This window comes from Schistocerca americana, chromosome 7 (genome assembly GCF_021461395.2).
Source record: "Schistocerca americana isolate TAMUIC-IGC-003095 chromosome 7, iqSchAmer2.1, whole genome shotgun sequence".
Classification (NCBI taxonomy): Eukaryota; Metazoa; Arthropoda; class Insecta; order Orthoptera; family Acrididae; genus Schistocerca; species Schistocerca americana.
In genome coordinates, this window is record NC_060125.1 from 214,374,650 (window position 1) to 214,395,297 (window position 20,648).

General features: G+C 38.6%; 1 protein-coding gene across 1 annotated transcript in view; it reads right to left on the reverse strand.

Moving 5' to 3' along the window:
• The window catches only part of LOC124621813 (N-acetylgalactosaminyltransferase 6), a 158,505-nt gene that overhangs the window by 78,990 nt on the left and 58,867 nt on the right, over positions 1 to 20,648 (reverse strand). Inside the window, exons 3-4 of the mRNA XM_047147252.1 lie at positions 14,297 to 14,523; positions 560 to 726 (exon numbers count right to left, since the gene is read on the reverse strand). Of these exons, the coding sequence (XP_047003208.1) occupies positions 560 to 726; positions 14,297 to 14,523 (394 nt within the window). The remainder of the gene's footprint in view (positions 1 to 559; positions 727 to 14,296; positions 14,524 to 20,648) is intronic.

Sequence of the window (20,648 nt, forward strand, 5' to 3'; positions counted from 1 at the left end):
GATAATGCCTGGCTGAGCACGACGACAGTTCCTACTGCTTGTCTTCATGCTTACCAAACCCCACCTTGGCCAGCAAGGTTGTTGGATCTTCCCCCAATTGAGAACATTTTGAGCATTATGGCCAGGACTCTCAAACTAGCTCAGGATTTTGACAATTTAACACACCAACTGGACAGAATTTAGCACGATATCTCTCAGGAGGACATCCTACAACTCTATCAATCAATGCCAAGAAACATAACTGCTTGCATAAAGGGCCAGAGGTGCACTAATGAGTTACTGGCTTGCACTATTTGTGAAGCTTTTTCTCTTGAATGAATCATCTATTTTTTTCTGAAATTGTAATCATTTGTTCGTCTGCACCTGTACATCACACCTACCAATTTCCGTCTCATTTGGGTAATTCTTTCATGACATGTCCCCATTTTTCTTGTCAAAATTAATTAGCTGAACTTTTCATTCTAAATTCACAGTTTCCTGCCAAACAAGTATATGGCTATTAAATAATCATTATCAATTTCATTTAAATCATCTTATTGACGCATAAACACAAAATCACCTTTAGAGCTAAAATCATCAACAAGTATTATCTCCCTGAGTAATTCTGGGGGAGATCTGTTGATCGCACTGACGACAGTCCTCAGAAGTGCGCTCCAGTGTTCATTATGAAATGGAACAATGATGCTCACTGTGGGAAGTTTTTTCAAGTACTTCTTTGACTTGCACCTGAAATTGATAAAAGTGTCACAAAGGTCAGAAACGATTATTATGTGTAACACTTACTATAAGTAACAACAAATAAACTAAATCTAATGACTACTGGTTACGAAGCCTGTGCGTAACATTACTCACTCAACTATACTTTCAACTGTTCTGAAACATCAAAAAAGTCATCTGAAGTTCTACTTCAGGGAAGAAGTGGTAAGAGAGAAACTGGATTACTTACACAAGGAAACTTAAATTATTAAAACTTGCATAATTTTTATACTCTGCAAAAATTATGTCAGTAAGCAGAGTGCCTAACTAAATGGGAATGTTGCTGTAGCAATATATGAACATGAAAATAGTCTGCAATCAACTAGTCTTCAGATATCTTTTCTAACACCACATTTATAAAGCTTCTATTCTCTCCTTGTCAGTACAGTTTATCAAGGCAGCAGTTGACAAGGGATTGAGACAAGGCTTTAGCTTATATCCCATGTTATTAATTCTGTACTTGGAGCAAGCAGTAAAAGAAAGTAATGACTAATTTGAAACACATAGTAGGAAAGTTCTGGCAGAAAGTAAATAATTTAGGAGTAAAGACTCCCTTCTGTCAAACACACACACACACACACACACACACACACACACACACACCTGTGTCCTTAGATTGTACTGGCTAGACACATAATGCCGGGATCACATTTCGGAAGGTGTACTAGGAAGGAGTGGGGTTAAATCAGGTGGTAATATGCGACTGGCAGGAAGATGGGTTGGACGTGGGCAGTCGACAGCTCAGGGGGAAGTAGCAGGTTTGCTGAGTAGGAGTGCAGAAAGGAGAGGTCAAAGGTGCACTGGTACTGAAGCCAGTGGGTGTGTCGCACAATGAAAGTGATGTGGAATGTGGACTGGGAGGTGGTGACTGGGCAGAGGAAGGGAAAACTGTTGGGTAGAGGGTTGTCATACTGACATAAAAGGCTCTGCGGTGATTGCAGTGGAGTTGTTATATGACATGGCTGCTATCACACAGGGGGTCCTACCTGTGACAGGACTGGAGCAGGAAGTGCCCTGGGAAGGATATGGTTCATGTTGTTCCAACCCAATGTGATAGTGGGTGATGAAGGAGGTATTCCTTTGTAGCAGATTTTTGTGGATGGTATGAGGACTGGGGAAGGGAGAGGATATGGCAGGGAAAATCTGTCTGCACACTATGTTTGTGGCATAGTGCTTAGCTGTAAGGTTTTTATGACTTACCACCTCCTTTCCTGTACGTGACAATAACTTACATGCATCAAGTCACAGAACCATCCTACTGACCTCAGCACCACTTCTTCCACACTCTTCACTCTCCACACACATCCTTTGTTATCCAGTTCCCTTCCAACCACCTAACACTTCCATTCCCCGTGTCATTTCACATTTTCCTAGCACCATCACAGCCACAATGGATCCTTGCTCCATCTGCCTGCATCAGTAGAGAAAAGTATCTATTTCCCAAGCTAAAACCCAGTTCCACTTCCCGTTCCTTAAATGCTGCCTAAGCCAAGGAATTCACTCAGTTCCCCAACAGTCTAATCACATAAACTACCTTTTCTGGATCCCATCTCTCCTTTCACAATGACCATCTTGACAGTCCCTATCCCTCACAAACCTGCTGTCCAAAGCTTGTGGTCTAGTGGTTAGCATTGCTGCCTCTTAATCACAGGGTCCGGGGTTTGATTCCCGGCCAGGTTGGGGATTTTCTTTGCCCAGGGACTGGGTGTGTGTGTTGTCACCACCACCACCACCACCACCACCATTCTTGACAGTGGCTAGAGTATGAGAACTTTTCAAATATGTATCTGTTTCAGGAAGAATATTCAGATTTTATAATCAATTACAGCTTAACTGGTGGCAGAGGTACTTGAATGAATTTTGTAGTCAGTTTAGAAACAGTTAGCAGACAAGTTTGTAGTCAACACTGTAACAATGTTAATCATGTAGCTAATTTGTATAGAATAATTGATTCTGACAAAAATATTTTAGTTTTGAGCTGACGCATGTTGTGGGAACAATGTCAACAGTAATTTGTAAAAGCAGAGTTATGTCAATCTGTATTCAAAAGTCATGAGTCTCTATGTGAGAGCAAATTTAAAAAATTCAGTGGAATACAAAAGTAAAGTACCACAATTTGAGACAATTAAGAAACAAAGGAAGCCACCTGACAAAGTAATATGTAACATAGTGACAAATGAAAATTTGTGATCATATATGAATAAATTACTGTTCTGCTTTACTTTATTTGCAATGTGGACGCAGAATTTTATTACATTACAGGTGATGTTAGGATTTATATTACATAGTGTACTTTGGCGAGTTTGCTAAGTCCTATCTAGATGGTTTATTTCTATGTTCTGTACAAATTGATTAATGACTATAATTTGGGTATGAGTATTGGTGAGCTTTGAAATATTTAATGTTTGACTTTGTTTTATTTATATTTTATACTGGAAACAGTATTGGCTACACTGTATGGTTTCCAAATCCATTTATATAGTGGGTATAGAAACATTGTGGTTATCTTGGGGTTTGTTGTTGTGGTCTTCAGTCCTGAGACTGGTTTGGTGCAGCTCTCCATGCTACTCTATCCTGTGCAAGCTTCTTCATCTCCCAGTACCTACTGCAACCTACATCCTTCTGAATCTGCTTAGTGCATTCATCTCTTGGTCTCCCTCTATGATTTTTACCCTCCACGCTGCCCTCCAATGCTAAATTTGTGATCCCTTGATGCCTCAAAACATGTCCTACCAACCGATCCCTTCTTCTAGTCAAGTTGTGCCACAAACTTCTCCCTAATCCTATTCAATACCTCCTCATTAGCTACGTGATCTACCCACCTTATCTTCAGCATTCTTCTGTAGCACCACATTTCGAAAGCTTCTATTCTCTTCTTGTCCAAACTGGTTATCGTCCATGTTTCACTTCCATACATGGCTACACTCCATACAAATACTTTCAGAAATGACTTCCTGACACTTAAATCTATACTCGATGTTAACAAATTTCTCTTCTTCAGAAACGATTTCCTTGCCATGGCCAGTCTACATTTCATATCCTCTCTACTTCGACCATCATCAGTTATTTTACTCCCTAAATAGCAAAACTCCTTTACTACTTTAAGTGTCTCATTTCCTAATCTAACCCCCTCAGCATCACCCGATTTAATTTGACTACATTCCATTATCCTCGTTTTGCTTTTGTTGATGTTCATCTTAAATCCTCATTTCAAGACACTGTCCATTCCGTTCAACTGCTCTTCCAAGTCCTTTGCTGTCTCTGACAGAATTACAATGTCATCGGCGAACCTCAAAGTTTTTATTTCTTCTCCATGGATTTTAATACCTACTCCGAATTTTTCTTTTGTTTCCTTTACTGCTTGCTCAATATACAGATTGAATAACATCGGGGAGAGGCTACAACCCTGTCTCACTCCTTTCCCAACCACTGCTTCCCTTTCATGCCCCTCGACTCTTATAACTGCCATCTGGTTTCTGTACAAATTGTAAATAGCCTTTTGCTCCCTGTATTTTACCCCTGCCACCTTCAGAATTTGAAAGAGAGTATTCCAGTCAACATTGTCAAAAGCTTTCTCTAAGTCTACAAATGCTAGAAACATAGGTTTGCCTTTTCTTAATCTTTCTTCTAAGATAAGTCGTAAGGTTAGTATTGCCTCACGTGTTCCAACATTTCTACGGAATCCAAACTCATCTTCCCCGAGGTCCGCTTCTACCAGTTTTTCCATTCGTCTGTAAAGAATTCGTGCTCACCAGATGGTAGAGTTTTGTCATGACTGGCTCTCCCAAGGCCATCAGTAGTTCTAATGGAATGTTGTCTACTCCCGGGGCCTTGTTTCGACTCAGGTCTTTCAGTGCTCTGTCAAACTCTTCACGCAGTATCTTATCTCCCATTTCATCTTCATCTACATCCTCCTCCATTTCCATAATATTGTCCTCAAGTACATCGCCCTTGTATAAACCCTCTATATACTCCTTCCACCTTTCTGCCTTCCCTTCTTTGCTTAGAACTGGGTTGCCATCTGAGCTCTTGATATTCATACAAGTGGTTCTCTTTTCTCCAAAGGTCTCTCTAATTTTCCTGTAGGCAGTATCTATCTTACCCCTAGTGAGACAAGCCTCTACATCCTTACATTTGTCCTCTAGCCATCCCTGCTTAGCCATTTTGCACTTCCTGTCGATCTCATTTTTGAGACGTTTGTATTCCTTTTTGCCTGTTTCATTTACTGCATTTTTATATTTTCTCCTTTCATCAATTAAATTCAATATTTCTATATAATAGAAGGAAACATTCCACGTGGGAAAAATTATATATAAAAACAAAGATGAGGTGACTTACCGAACGAAAGCGCTGGCAGGTCGATAGACACACAAACAAACACAAACATACACACAAAATTCAAGCTTTCGCAACAAACTGTTGCCTCATCAGGAAAGAGGGAAGGAGAGGGGAAGACGAAAGGAAGTGGGTTTTAAGGGAGAGGGTAAGGAATCATTCCAATCCCGGGAGCGGAAAGACTTACCTTTGGGGGAAAAAAGGACAGGTATACACTCGCACACACGCACATATCCATCCACACATACAGCCACAAGCAGACATATTCAATATTTCTTCTGTTACCCAAGGATTTCTATTAGCCCTCGTCTTTTTACCTACTTGATCGTCTGCTGCCTTCACTACTTCATCTCTCAGAGCTACCCATTCTTCTTCTACTGTATTTCTTTCCCCCATTCCTGTCAATTGTTCCCTTATGCTCTCCCTGAAACTCTGTACAACCTCTGGTTCTTTCAGTTTATCCAGGTCCCATCTCCTTAAATTCCCACCTTTTTGCAGTTTCTTCAGTTTCAATCTGCAGTTCATAACCAATAGATTGTGGTCAGAATCCACATCTGCCCCTGGAAATGTCTTACAATTTAAAACCTGGTTCCTAAATCTCTGTCTTACCATTATGTAATCCATCTGATACCTTTTAGTATCTCCAGGATTCTTCCAGGTATACAACCTTCTTTCATGATTCTTGAACCAAGTGTTAGCTATGATTAAGTTATGCTCTGTGCAAAATTCTACAAGGCGGCTTCCTCTTTCATTTCTTCCCCCCAATCCACATTCACCTACTATGTTTCCTTCTCTCCCTTTTCCTACTGACGAATTCCAGTCACCCATGACTATTAAATTTTCGTCTCCCTTCACTACCTGAATAATTTCTTTTATCTCGTCATACATTTCATCAATTTCTTCATCATCTGCAGAGCTAGTTGACATATAAACTTGTACTACTGTAGTAGGCATGGGCTTTGTGTCTATCTTGGCCACAATAATGCGTTCACTATGCTGTTTGTAGTAGCTAACCCGCACTCCTATTTTTTTATTCATTATTAAACCTACTCCTGCATTACCCCTATTTGATTTCGTATTTATAACCCTGTAATCACCTGACCAAAAGTCTTGTTCCTCCTGCCACCGAACTTCACTAATTCCCACTACATCTAACTTTAACCTATCCTTTCCCTTTTTAAATTTTCTAACCTACCTGCCCGATTAAGGGATCTGACATTCCACGCTCCGATCCGTAGAATGCCAGTTTTCTTTCTCCTGATAACGACGTCCTCTTGAGTAGTCCCCGCCCGGAGATCCGAATGGGGGACTATTTTACCTCCGGAATATTTTACCCATTTAATCATTTAATCATACAGTAAAGCTGCATGTCCTCGGGAAAAATTACGGCTGTAGTTTCCCCTTGCTTTCAGCCGTTCGCAGTACCAGCACAGCAAGGGCGTTTTGGTTAATGTTACAAGGCCAGATCAGTCAATCATCCAGACTGTTGCCCCTGCAACTACTGAAAAGGCTGCTGCCCCTCTTCAGGAACCACATGTTTGTCTGGCCTCTCAACAGATACCCCTCCGTTGTGGTTGCACCTACGGTACGGCCATCTGTATCGCTGAGGCATGCAAGCCTCCCCACCAACGGCAAGGTCCATGGTTCATGGGGGGGGGGGGGGGGGGGCGTGGTAATGTGCAAAATTGTGTTCCTTATTGAAAAGATTATGGTTAGATAGCAGAGTTAGTTTGGTTCCTACTGGCATACTACAGTAAAGTTATTAAAGATTCTACTGGAGGGAGAGATCTGAATGAAAGTGTTTGTCACAAATAACATGTATCTTCAATAATTCCACATGTAAACATAAAGTATTTCTCAATCACTGCAGAAAAACAGATTTACGAAATAAATCAGAGCTAACTTAATATGAACAAACCAGTAACATATTCCCTGGTCCTGATCTGTGTGAAGCAGATAGTGTTGAAAAAGTACTTGTGATGTGGTACAAAATGTTATTTGTAGTAATATTAAACTATTGATATGATGTTTCTATAAGTTGACTTTACTGCTATTGATGAGGTCCTGAAGTGACTTGGGCATTCAGAATGTATGATGAGAGGAGAGAATTAATGGTAATGTGCCAGGGAATGATTATTATTATTATTTCTTTACTTTCTCAGACGTTAAGTCTGGTTAAAAATGGGAAGTGATGCAGACCTTGATCAAGCATCACTTCCTTTTAACTGTACGGTATATGTTATATTGCATTTAGGAACTTTCGGGTAATTGAACATGTATCAATAATTACGGATTTCTGTAGTTGTATATATATGTTTGGATGTAGCTGTATTGCATTGATGTACTGGTGGATATTGTGTGGTATGACTCCTGTAGTTGATAGTATAATTGGTATGATGTCAACTTTATCCTGATGCCACATGTCTTTGACTTCCTCAGCCAGTTGGAAGTATTTTTCAATTTTTTCTCCTGTTTTCTTTTGTATTTTGCTGTATTGGGTATGGATATTTCGATTAGTTGTGTTAATTTCTTCTTTTTATTGGTGAGTATGATGTCAGGTTTGTTATGTGGCGTTGTTTTATCTGTTATAATGGTTCTGTTCCAGTATAATTTGTATTCATCATTCTCCAGTACATTTTGTGGTGTATACTTGTATGTAGGTATGTGTTGTTTTATTAGTTTATGTTGTATGGCAAGTTGTTGATGTATTATTTTTGCGACATTGTCATGTCTTCTGGGGTATTCTGTATTTGCTAGTATTGTACATCCGCTTGTGATGTGATCTACTGTTTCTATTTGTTGTTTACAAAGTCTGCATTTATCCGTTGTGGTATTGGGATCTTTAATAATATGCTTGCTGTAATACCTGGTGTTTATTGTTAGATCCTGTATTGCAATCATGAATTCTTCCGTCTCACTGTATATATTGCCTTTTCTTAGCCATGTGTTGGATGCGTCTTGATCGATGTGTGGCTGTGTTAGATGATACGGGTGCTTGCCATGTAGTGTTTTCTTTTTCCAATTTACTTTCTTCGTATCTGTTGATGTTATGTGATCTAAAGGGTTGTAGAAGTGGTTATGAAATTGCAGTGGTGTAGCCGATGTATTTATATGAGTGATTGCCTTGTGTATTTTGCTAGTTTCTGCTTGTTCTAGAAAGAATTTTCTTAAATTGTCTACCTGTCCATAATGTAGGTTTTTTATGTCGATAAATCCCCTTCCTCCTTCCTTTCTGCTTAATGTGAATCTTTCTGTTGCTGAATGTATGTGATGTATTCTATATTTGTCGCATTGTGATCGTGTAAGTGTATTGAGTGCTTCTAGGTCTGTGTTACTCCATTTCACTACTCCAAATGAGTAGGTCAATATTGGTATGGCATAAGTATTTATAGCTTTTGTCTTGTTTCTTGCTGTCAATTCTGTTTTCAGTATTTTTGTTAGTCTTTGTCTATATTTTTCTTTTAGTTCTTCTTTAATATTTGTATTATCTATTCCTATTTTTTGTCTGTATCCTAGATATTTATAGGCATCCGTTTTTTCCATCGCTCCTATGCAGTCGCTGTGGTTATCCAATATGTAATCTTCTTGTTTAGTGTGTTTTCCCCTGACTATGCTATTTTTCTTACATTTGTCTGTTCCAAAAGCCATACTTATATCATTGCTGAATCCTTCTGTTATCTTTAGTAATTGGTTGAGTTGTTGATTTGTTGCTGCCAGTAGTTTTAGATCATCCATGTATAGCAAATATGTGATTTTGTGTGGGTATGTTCCAGTAATATTGTATCCATAATTTGTATTATTTAGCATGTTGGACAGTGGGTTCAGAGCAAGGCAGAACCAGAAAGGACTTAATGAGTCTCCTTGGTATATTCCACGCTTAATCTGTATTGGCTGTGATGTGATATTATTTGAATTTGTTTGGATATTAAGTGTGGTTTTCCAATTTTTCATTACTATGTTTAGGAACTGTATCAATTTAGGATCTACTTTGTATATTTCCAATATTTGTAGTAACCATGAGTGGGGTACACTATCAAAAGCTTTTTGGTAATCAATGTATGCTTAGTGTAGCGACCTTTGTTTAGTTTTAGCTTGATATGTCACCTCTGCATCTATTATCAGTTGCTCTTTACATCCTCGTGCTCCTTTGCAACAGCCTTTTTGTTCTTCATTTATAATTTTGTTCTGTGTTGTATGTGCCATTAATTTCTGTTTAATGACTGAAGTTAATATTTTGTATATTGTTGGTAGGCATGTTATGGGGCGATATTTAGCTGGGTTCGCTGTGTCTGCTTGATCTTTAGGTTTCAGATATGTTATTCCGTGTGTAAGTGTATCAGGGAATGTGTATGGGTCTGCAATGTAACTGTTAAATAATTTAGTTAGATGTGAATGTGTTGAGGTGAACTTCTTTAACCAGAAATTTGCTATTTTATCATTTCCAGGGGCTTTCCAATTGTGAGTAGAATTAATTGCTTGGGTGACTTCATGTTGCAAAATTATCACTTCAGGCATTTGTGGTATCATCTTGTATGTGTCTGTTTCTGCTTGTATCCACCGTGCATGCCTGTTATGTTGTACCGGGTTTGACCATATGTTGCTCCAGAAGTGTTCCATGTCTGTTATGTTTGGTGGATTGTTTATTTTAATGTGTGTGTTATCTATTGTCTGGTAAAATTTCTTTTGGTTTGTGTTGAATGTTTGGTTTTGTTTCCTTCTATTTTCACTTTTTTTGTATCTTCTGAGTCGTTTGGCTAATGCTTGTAATTTCTGCTTCTTTTCGTCTAATTGCTCTGTCGCTTCTTGTTGTGAGATTTTACCTAACCTTTTTCGTTTTTTTTCCGAGATTTCATTTCTTATAAATTGTGTTAGCTGTCCGATGTCTTTTCTCAGTTTTTCTATTTTGATCTGTAGCCTGTGTTGCCATGCTGGTTTTGTGGGTTTCTTCTGTGTGTTGGTTGGTTCTGATCTCTGCCTAGTGTGTATATTTAGCGTAGTGAGTGCTCCTATATAAACCAGTAGTTGTAACTCTTCCATAGTTGTGTTTTCATTTATTTTGTTGTGTATTATGGTGTTGATAGTTTTTATTGTTGTTTCGACTTGTGGGTTATTTGGTGGTCTATGCAAGAATGGTCTAATGTCTGTATTTGTGTCTTTGTATTCTATATATGTTAGCTGAAATTTTTCTTCTATATCTAACATCTGTGTCACTTCGTGTTCTATTTGTGCTTGTTCTGGTGGCTGTCTTAAGATTTCGTTTTCCTCTGATTGTTTAATTGGTGCGTGTTGTTCTTTGTTTGTTTGCTCTGGGATGTTTGAGTCCATTACTGTATTTTCCTCTTCTTCTGATTGCACATTATTTTGTTCCAGTATTTGTTGTACTTGTTGTTTGATGTTTTCTAATTCTGACTGGGGTATCCTGTTATTTTTTATTATTACACGGATCTGATCAGCTAGTCGTTGTTCTGTTAAAAATTTTAATTCTGGGTATCTGGTAATAAATGTTGTGTATACTTGTGATCTGTATCCAGTTGTGTTGGTTCCTAGGTTTGTTGCTTGGTAATAACAGAACATGAGGTGTCGATTAACTTCATCTGACCATCTCATCCTCTGTCTTTGTTTTCCTTCTAGTGTGGTTGCAGGAAGCATATCCTGCAAAACACCTCTATTTGGATTTAAATCATTTTCCAGTTGGCTAGCAGTGTCGTTACCATTGTGGGCGGGCATAGGGTTCAAGCGTCGTCCCCGACAATGACGGCGCTTGTCCGAGGCTTCTTTAGTTCTGTCCTGAACCAACTAATCACACTAAAAGGGGGGTTAGCCCTATTAGTGGTTTGTTCTTTTCGTCGCCTTTTACGACTGGCAGAACATACCGGAGGCCTATTCTTTTCCCGGGCCTCCACGGGGATTATTATTATTATTATTATTATTATTATTATTATTATTATTATTACTTCTACCATTTTCTGGAATGTAATCTGAAAAACAGTGTAACACAAATTATTAATCACTTATAAATTTCTGTGAATGTAAAAACTAATCTCTGAACATAATTATTTTTGTATTGCTAATTTTGCATCTTTGGTGCGCATTTGATCTTCGTACTGTTTTGTCAGTAAGTTGCAGTATACATTTGGCATGAAGTGATTTGTGTTGGTTGGCTTTCTTTTACAAACATGGGGAGTTGTGATACATGTTTGACTGAAGCAAAAAATATGTTCAGAACACCTGTGGATTTAACCACTCATATAAATAATCAGCAGTTAAGCTTAACCAAAATATCCTCCTGCTACCAACAGGAATGAAAAATAAATCTAGACAACAGAGCCTACAAGATGAAAAAAATACTATGTACTGCAACAAGAAATTTACATCAAGCTAACTGTGATGATAATTACTATCCAATTTATATATGAAGTCTAATGATCCACCTTTATTCTCCAGTGAATCAAGACATTGGAGAAACTCAGTCTAAACTGCAACTGCGTTTAAACAAGGTCTGAGGAGTCATTCTTAATTTTTTATAAAATTCTGTTTTAATTTTTTACAAAATTCTGTATCTATATGATGGGAAACATTAGAACCTCCTACATTAGAACCTCAAACTCTCTGATGGCTACAATCACACTTCTATTTATATTAAGTACACTAACCATCAACAGTACCTACAACTGTCAGCATTTCCATAACAAAAAATCACTCCCATACAGCTTCACCACCAGTGAACAGTGTTTAAAAAACTAGTATTCCCTTGCCCAGTATGCAGAAGACTCATGAGGGCCTTCACAGGCACATATTAACCCCCCCCCCCCCCCCCCCCGAAATGTATTCTGCAAACTGGTTTCCCGTGTCATATTCTCACATAGCCCTAATCCTCCCACCATCCACAAGGTCAGCTACAAAGGAGCATCTCCTTCATCACCTAGTATCACTATGGACTGGAACAACTGAACCACATCCTTCACCAGGAGTTTGATTACTTATCATTATGTCTGGAAATTAGGGATAACCTCTGAAGTAGTAATCCATCACCCACCCAACCAACACAACATTTTGGTCCATCAATAGGAGACTCCCACTCCTAATCCCATGTGAAGGAAGGCCAAGGTGCAAGACCTGTCCAATCCACCAACCCAGGATTTCCTACTCCAGTCTAGTTACAGGTTTATCCTACCCCATCAGAGGCAGGGCCACCTGTGAAAGTAAGCATATTATACACCAACTCTGCTGCGCTCAATGCACAGCCTTTTATGACATTATGACAACTAACTAGTTGTCCACCAGAATGACCACTGCCACACAGTGGCCAAGACTAACATTGATCATCCACTGGCACAACATGCAGCTCAGCACCACACACTCTAGTTCAATGGCTGCATCACAACCTGCACCACCTCAATCCCTCCCTCCACCACCAGCTTTTTTGAACTATGTGGACCAGAGTTATACTTGCAACACACTGCTCGCTGCCATAACATTTGTGGCCTCAACCCCTATTAACCCACTGTCAACACACCCTCTTCCCAACAGTTTCTCCTTCCCATGTTGTCATAGCCTCCCAATCCATGCCTTCACGTCACCTCCTTCGTACTCTGCATCCCACTAGCTCTGCTACCCCTATATCACTTTCATAGCCTGTGTACCTATGTACCCTGCCTCCTACATTCCTAGCCAGCAAACCTGTTGACTCTCTTTGAGCCAACAGCTACTGACATCACCCTCTTCTGGCCTCCCGCCTCTCTCTGCCTGTACCCGCCCCAACTGACACACCCCTCACCCTACCCTAGTCAACTTGCTGAAAAGCAATCTTGGCATTGTGTGTCCAGCTGGCACAATGTTCAGGGAAAAAAGTATTAAAACTTTCAGGTTTACCAATGACACTACAATTTTATCAGAAATGGCTAAGGACATGCAAGATCAGCAGAAGTGATTGAATAATCTATAGAAAAAAGATGATCTTAAACAAGCACCAACAAAAGAAAAACAAAAGTTAAATCAGATTATGCTGAGAGAAATAGAATGAAGACACTGAATATAGTTGAGGAGTTTTGTAATTTGGACAGCAAAATAACTGACAACTGCATATACAGGATGGGGCAGTTACGACTGCTTTGGGAAATATATGGGAAACTACACATCGGGTTACAAAAAGGGTTATATCAACAGATATTTATCATGAATGGGGGACATCCTATGACATTACACTTGACCCCCCTGCCCCACCCCAGAGGGTGGGAGGGGGGCTCAATTTTGTAATCTTCAATAGGAACCCCCAGTTTTTATTGTGGATACCAGTTCTCCAGAAAAAAACTGGAAGTATTCAACCCATACGAAGAATCCAACCACAACCTGTGATCAACAAAAATGGTGCAGTGGATGTTTTAGCTGTAACAGCTGCATATCCTCACAGTAGTTCACGGCAAATCGCATGAGGTGCAGGAGTTTCATGACAAAGTGTTCTGCACACACTTACCATTGAATATTTCAATGTTGATCTCTCTCCCACCCACTGTGATGGGGCGTGTGTGTGTGTGGGGGGGGGGGGGGGGGGGGGGGGGGAGGGGGGGGGGGTCGGTCAAGTTTAGTGTCAGTGGATGTTCTCTTCTGAAACAAACAACTTTTATTACAACCTTTTTTTCACCCATGTTGTAGTGTCCAAGATATTTTCACAAACACTTTTAGCCACACCACCTAGTATAAAGTAGAGACTGGCATCAACAAGAAACAAATTTCTGAAAAAAATGTTACATCTACATTTTAACTTGTCTTTTCTGAAAGTATTTGTCTGCAGCACAGCATTACATAATGGTAAAATGTGTACATGTGTACAATAAACAGTGCCAGATACATAGAGGATAGAAGCTCCTGAAGATTGGATGGTGGCTACAGCAATGAAGATGGAAGTGACTGTGTGCTTCTTGCGGGGGGTGTGGGGGGTGGGGGGAGGGGGGGATGAGGGGGGGAGTGGGGGGGGGGGGAGGGGGGGGGGAAATAACAAGAATAATTTTTTTCAGTGTTGTTAGAGGGACTACCAAAATTTTTAGCATTCTTGCCAAAAATGAGAATGTTTTCATACTCTTCTGATATTTAATCCTAACCACTTACAACGTAACATATTAGCTAGATTATAAATTAATTATTAAAATAAGAAGAAAATTCATGCACATATATAATGAATCATACTGATGAATCTTCTTGCACATACCCCTTGTGGCGTATGTCAGGTAAAGCTCGGTCCAGAGCAATCTTATCACTGAGGAGAGCATTGAAACCATTTTCTCTGTACAGAGATTCTTTAAGTGCGGACTCTTCAGGACTAAGGTTTGCTGGTTTCCCGTGTTCACCAATTCCCTTGCGTAAGGCATCTCTCTCAATCTGCTTGTAATCGTGCCAATCAATTTTTTCAGATGCACCAGCAGCTGCTTTATTATTCTATGAAACACAAATAAAAATCATGAACATATTCTGTCGACAAAAAAGTGCCTGTGAATTCTTATAAACTATAACGGCAATAAAACAAAAGTAGCACATGCATGTTTCTACAAGGGAGAGATGTACGAAGTACACATTAAAAAAATTATAGCCTGCAATTGATGGGCAAAGACCAGATTACTTTTTAAATCTCTGCAACTCCTGTAAAACTGTATTAATTGGCAGTTCTGAAAATGTGCATGTCAGCAACAGGAAAAATGTAGGCATTTAGAAGAGTATTATTAATAGATCACAAAAATAAATGAATAGTTAGTGCACAAGGAAACTTTCACTTTAATTTTCTGCTATCCTATACACGCAAGATGAAAAAAGAGAGGGGGTGGATGCAGTTACTAAAATCCTTTCCCATCCTACTCGTCATCTCAATTACTCTTCCAACAAGGACAGAGAAAAAGTATTTCAGAATTTCCATTGGTTACACAAAGGAAAGAAAAGGTTGTTAGTTATAACAATTATAAAAACATCTATGAATGAATACTACCTCCTTGGAATACATATGGCTATTTATCTTAAATTTAAACTAATGAAATTCAAGTTTTTCAAAGGATCATATGCACAGCTGGAAAGTTGGACTTAGTAAGTGTAAAATCTTATAGAAACGCTAAATGAAGAGGTTCATTGCCTGCATTACTCCAATCACTAAATGTTTGTCTCGTGCATTATGTATTTCCATATTCCTACATTTACAGTAAGTGTTTGACACGATGCCCCACTACAGACTGTTAATGAAGGCCCAAGCATGTGGATTAGGTTCCCAGAGATGTGAGTGGCTCGAAGTCGTCTTATGTAGTAGAACCCAGTATGTTGTCCTTAACAGTGAGTGTTTATCAGAGACAAGCATATCGCCAGAACTATCCCATGAAACTGAGATAGGACCACACTTATTCTCTATATTCATAAACAAGCTTTGCGCCCACCGCCATGCTCACATAGAGTGTACGCTCTGCACAGTTTTTTTTTTTTTTTTTTTTTTTTTTCATTGATTGATTTTGTATTGTGTTACATTCATTGTACAAACAGTGCATCTAGCCTATGCAAACTAAGCTGCAGACAGGGTACTGAAATTTAATAAATCAATTCTTCATATAAGATTTGCACTTTCTTCTTAATTTAATTGCATTTATGTATACTTACACACATTGTTTGTGTACAAATCAAAAATCTAGAAACAGTGTACCTCGTCATCTCAAATGGATATTCCTGTGTATGGAATCACATTTAAACATGGTATCTATTTTGCCATCAGTAATGGTTAATTTGCGTAGTAATTGCCACAAAAATAATTTTATAAGCATGTATTAGGCCTACTAAAAAATTAATATATTAAAAACCCGTTTATTTTTCTATGCAATTCTGACAAAACTAATTTGTCGTTGTGACTGTTACTTAGCTTTCTTTGATTTAGCTCACAAACTGTATCATCATCTAAACTTTTCACACTAATCAAGGCCACAGAAGCAAGATCTTCTCCAAAAGTACTTCCCAAAAAAAAGTGATTCTGGTACCTGGGGTTGGAGGTTTTTTTTTTAAATCTGGTCTTTTGAGTTCTTGTGGTGATATTTTCATAGAAATCTTGTGGTGAAACTTCCACAGAAACATTCATGCCCTAACATACACGTCTATTTCCAACTGAGAAGTCAAATAGCAATTTTCATATACTTAGCTGTAAGAATGTGTTGAAATAACAAAATACTTTCATAAAAATGTTCATCCCCTATTTACCTCCTCAGAGGCTGAATTTCCAAAAACACTGAAACCACAATTATCTCTAACTGAGAAGGCAAATGCCAATTTTTATAGATGTAGCTTTACAAATGCTTTAGTAGTTCTTCAATAATGATTCATTTTCAAAAAAAGTTACACTCACTATTTCACACCCTCAGGGGTTGAATTTCCAATAATTCTGAACAAGAAACCCGATACCAGTTTCAAAGTTCTAGTTTCTTAGTAATGACATATTTTCAAAAAACCTTTCATCCCCTATTTCATCCCCTTAGGTTAGAATTCTGAAAATGATGCCTATAGTATCAGATCAACACCCTCTCCAAATTTCACGTTTCTATCCTTAATGGTTTGGACTGGATGATGATGAATCAGTGAATTAGTTAGGACATTTTCTTTTATACATGTGCTTGCAGTGGATGGTGTGTCACGTTCAAAAGTAGTGAAAATGAGTTAAAACCACAAATGCTTCCCAGGCACTTCACTTTTTGTCTGGGAACACTGTGTCAAATACTACTGGCATCTCTTGCTGAGCAATGGGTTAGTGTATACTGTAGTGGGTTATGTTTGTGAATGTTCACCTGGTTCAGTGAACAGCTTTGGTTCAGTGAATAGATTATCAAGTCTGACTATCCTGATATGACAGATTATTATATGAGCTCAATGTGGTTGGGAGTGTGTATTATGGGTCAAGTCTACTAACCTATGCTATGTGCCATGCCATCATCAGTCAAGTCTTGAGTTTTGGGAATAAAAAATGTTACCAATTGCAATACTTATCATAACTTGAGATCTCGAACACCGCTGACCAGTGATTAATGCTGTAACTTGGACATACAACACAATCAAGACTGTTAGCACAAAATTATTAGACTGTGGCATGTACACCAATTGCCATAAAATACACCGAACACAATAAGATAAAGCAAATATATGCAAGCACCAATAACATGATAACTGAGCGCAAGCATAGCATGGCAGAGTTTAAATAGACACCTGCCCATGGGCAGGCTCTATCAGAAGTTCACAGTATTATTCTTTCATAGCACTCTCTCATGGATCACAACACAGCTAATGTGCATGGCTTTCAAGCATACGCACAATACTTCAATGAACATCAAGAGGAGGAGCTCATTCACACTCATGCTCAAAATGCAGAACCAGGTAAGTCTTCTTCATTTTCTTTCTTACCGTGGTACTATTGTATTTTCAATACATAAGTATCTACTTACAGACATACGTTGGTATACCTATCACAGCAGAGGTTCACTAAAAATGAAGACCATCAATGAGGGGCCACCGTGCACCAAATTTCAAGTGACAAGACCAATAATTATCTGTTTTCAAAACAAGCAATATGAATAATAGTCTTGCAATAATGTTTTCCACAAGTTAACAAGCAATTCCTGTTTCCTCAAAGGATTTTGTGTCTTCTTTTTCCAGGTCCTGGCACATCCCAACCATGTACCAACCACAGACCAAATGCTGATACAATCCCTCAATTCTAATGGTGACTGCCCAATAATTTTGAAGAAAAGGAGATGACTATGTGATCCTATTATCAGAGAATCTGATGACAAGGTGAGTGATGATTTGCCATCAAAATGTCTCACAAAAAAGGAGCTATCAGGAATAGAGGGCTGAAGGGGGAAACATGGCAGAAAAGGGATTCTTGTAACATGCTTTGAAATTTGGGGTTGAAGGGAGGTAAAACAAAATATACCCCAAGAAAAATCAAACTTTATGCTCATGCAGGAATAATTGTTCAGAAAAACTAACAGGTGAAAGACGTGAAATATAATTTAAGGAGTACTTGGGAATGGGGGATTTCAACTGGAGATTATTGTGCATTTCAAGCCACATAGAACTGAGAGACCCAGAAAAAAAAAGATTCTGGAGAGAACACTGCTGCAAGGCAGTTACAGTCTCATTATTAGGTACTGTTTAATTATGAAAGAACATGGTTGCAAAATCATGTTCCATGGGTGTAATTGGTGTAAACAAGATATTTGTGGAATCAGTTATTCAAACAATAAGCAATTCCGTCTGGAGTGATTCAAACAGATATGCAAGATACTGATTGGCTAAAGAGTGAAAACAACAAAACTTTTAGAGCTGGTATCAGAGAATGTGTCTGGAAAATTCCAACCTATGAGAGTCACTATTCAAGAAGAGACTTTAGTAAAATGTTCATGGCCCCACACCATATGATACATCCCTAGACAAAGGGTAACCTAAAACAAATCAGGGCTAACATCAATGAATCCTACAAAGTTTTTTGTGAGGAGTTCTGAAAGATGAAACGCTGTATAAAATAACCAAGAGTGGACACATGCGACCTCTAACAAAATGAAAATGCTACTGAAGCTTGCTACAGAAAGTCAAAAACCTGAATTAATGAAAGTTATGAAAGAACATCACGAGGCAGCTGATGACAAAATTACAAGGAACAGTAACAAAACAGAGACCATTACATTTCATTTGCAGCAATGTTGCCCACTCCTCCACTCAAAAATTTAATATTATTTTACAAATGTATGTTGTGGACATACAATCTAACAATATAGAAGTAAGGGAAGGGATTGACATACTGTTATCTATGGCATGAAGCTGAAGCTGCAAGAGGAGCTAATGAAGTGGGTGGGATCCTGCTTGTACAAATTCATTCAAAACATCAAATTAGAAGTTAAAACATTAATAACATGTTCAGACAGCCATCCAGGCCAAAATAAACACAGTTGACTGCAGTGATGTGCATGTTTGTACTTCAGAAGTCCCCTACCTTGGAAATAATCAAAAATGGCTCTGAGCACTATGGGACTCAACTGCTGTGGTCATAAGTCCCCTAGAACTTAGAACTACTTAAACCTAACTAACCTAAGGACATCACACACATCCATGCCCGAGGCAGGATTCGAACCTGCGATCGTAGCGGTCGTGCGGTTCCAGACTGTAGCGCCTTTAACCGCTCGGCCACTCCGGCCGGCTGGAAATAATCAATCATAAATTTCTTATTCCTGGACACACCCACATGGAGTGTGACTCATCACACAGTTTGATAGAGCAGAAGAGGAAAACTTTCAAAGGACTTGTAGAACACCCTCACTAGTGGACACAACTGATTAGACAAACTGGGGGAAAAAAAAGGTTTCACTGCCATCAAAACACAGAGAAATTATTTTTTTTTACTACACTGTCCTCTTAAAAACCCAGTAACAATATGCACCAAAGACAACAACAGTAACCCATACCAGTTGAGGCAGGTCAGGTGGCTTCATTTCAAAATAGACCATCCAGGTTTTATTCTTTACAAATCATCACTGGAAGAGGAAGAACCATTTAAAATGTGAGCCTCAGGAGTCAGAGAAAACAGCAAATATTGAAACCTGTTCTGAAGTATTCCAAACCATGCAACATTTTGCCTGAGAAAAAGAAAGATTATTTTTGCCAACATTAAGCAGTGCTGGCAATATTTACCCTGGTACAGATGATGCAGATGAAAAACCATGAATTTTTTGTACATTACTATTATCTTTGTTCACTGTGCTTTTCCAGTATTTTGATAGAATAACTGCTTATGTTCCTGAATAACGATGCTTCATCTACTAATTTATTAATCATTCATAAGAGCCTGCAGAACCACATTTTCCCAAGTTTACACTACAGCTCAAATCCAGAATGAACAATTTCATGAGTGTACACTGGGTCAAGCCCACAATTTTTAATGCACACTAACTTTAGTGTTGAGCATCAGTGACTAAACTTCATTTTAAACAGAAAATCAATTTATACTGATGAAACAGTGTGGGAATACAATAAGCACAAAAATAATTTTTTGGCACCATTACAGGATTTTGCATTATTTGCCTAACTTTGAATTGTGATTTCCCAGAATTCTATTTTTTGGACTTGGCACACTATCCACTGCAAGCACAGATATATAGAGATGATCTGATAGACAGGGTGTGCAAATCTGCGGCTGTTTGTCAATGATGCAGTGGTGTACAGGAAGAGGTTGTCATTGAGTGACTGCAGGAGGATACAAGATGGCTTAGACAAAATTTCAAATTTGTGTGACAAATGGCAACTTGCTCTCTAAATGCAGAAAAATGTAAGTTAATGGAGATGATTAGGAAAAAAAATCCCCTGATGTTGAATACAGCATTGGCAGTGTGCTGCTGGACAAAGTCATGTCCATTAAATGTCTAGGCATAATTCTACAAAGCAATTAGAAAGACAAGAGCAATAGTATGTAAAACAAATGGTCAACTCTGCAGAACGCTATACTGCCATACATACATTTCGTGTAAAGACCACAAAGATAAAAGAAATTGGGGATCATT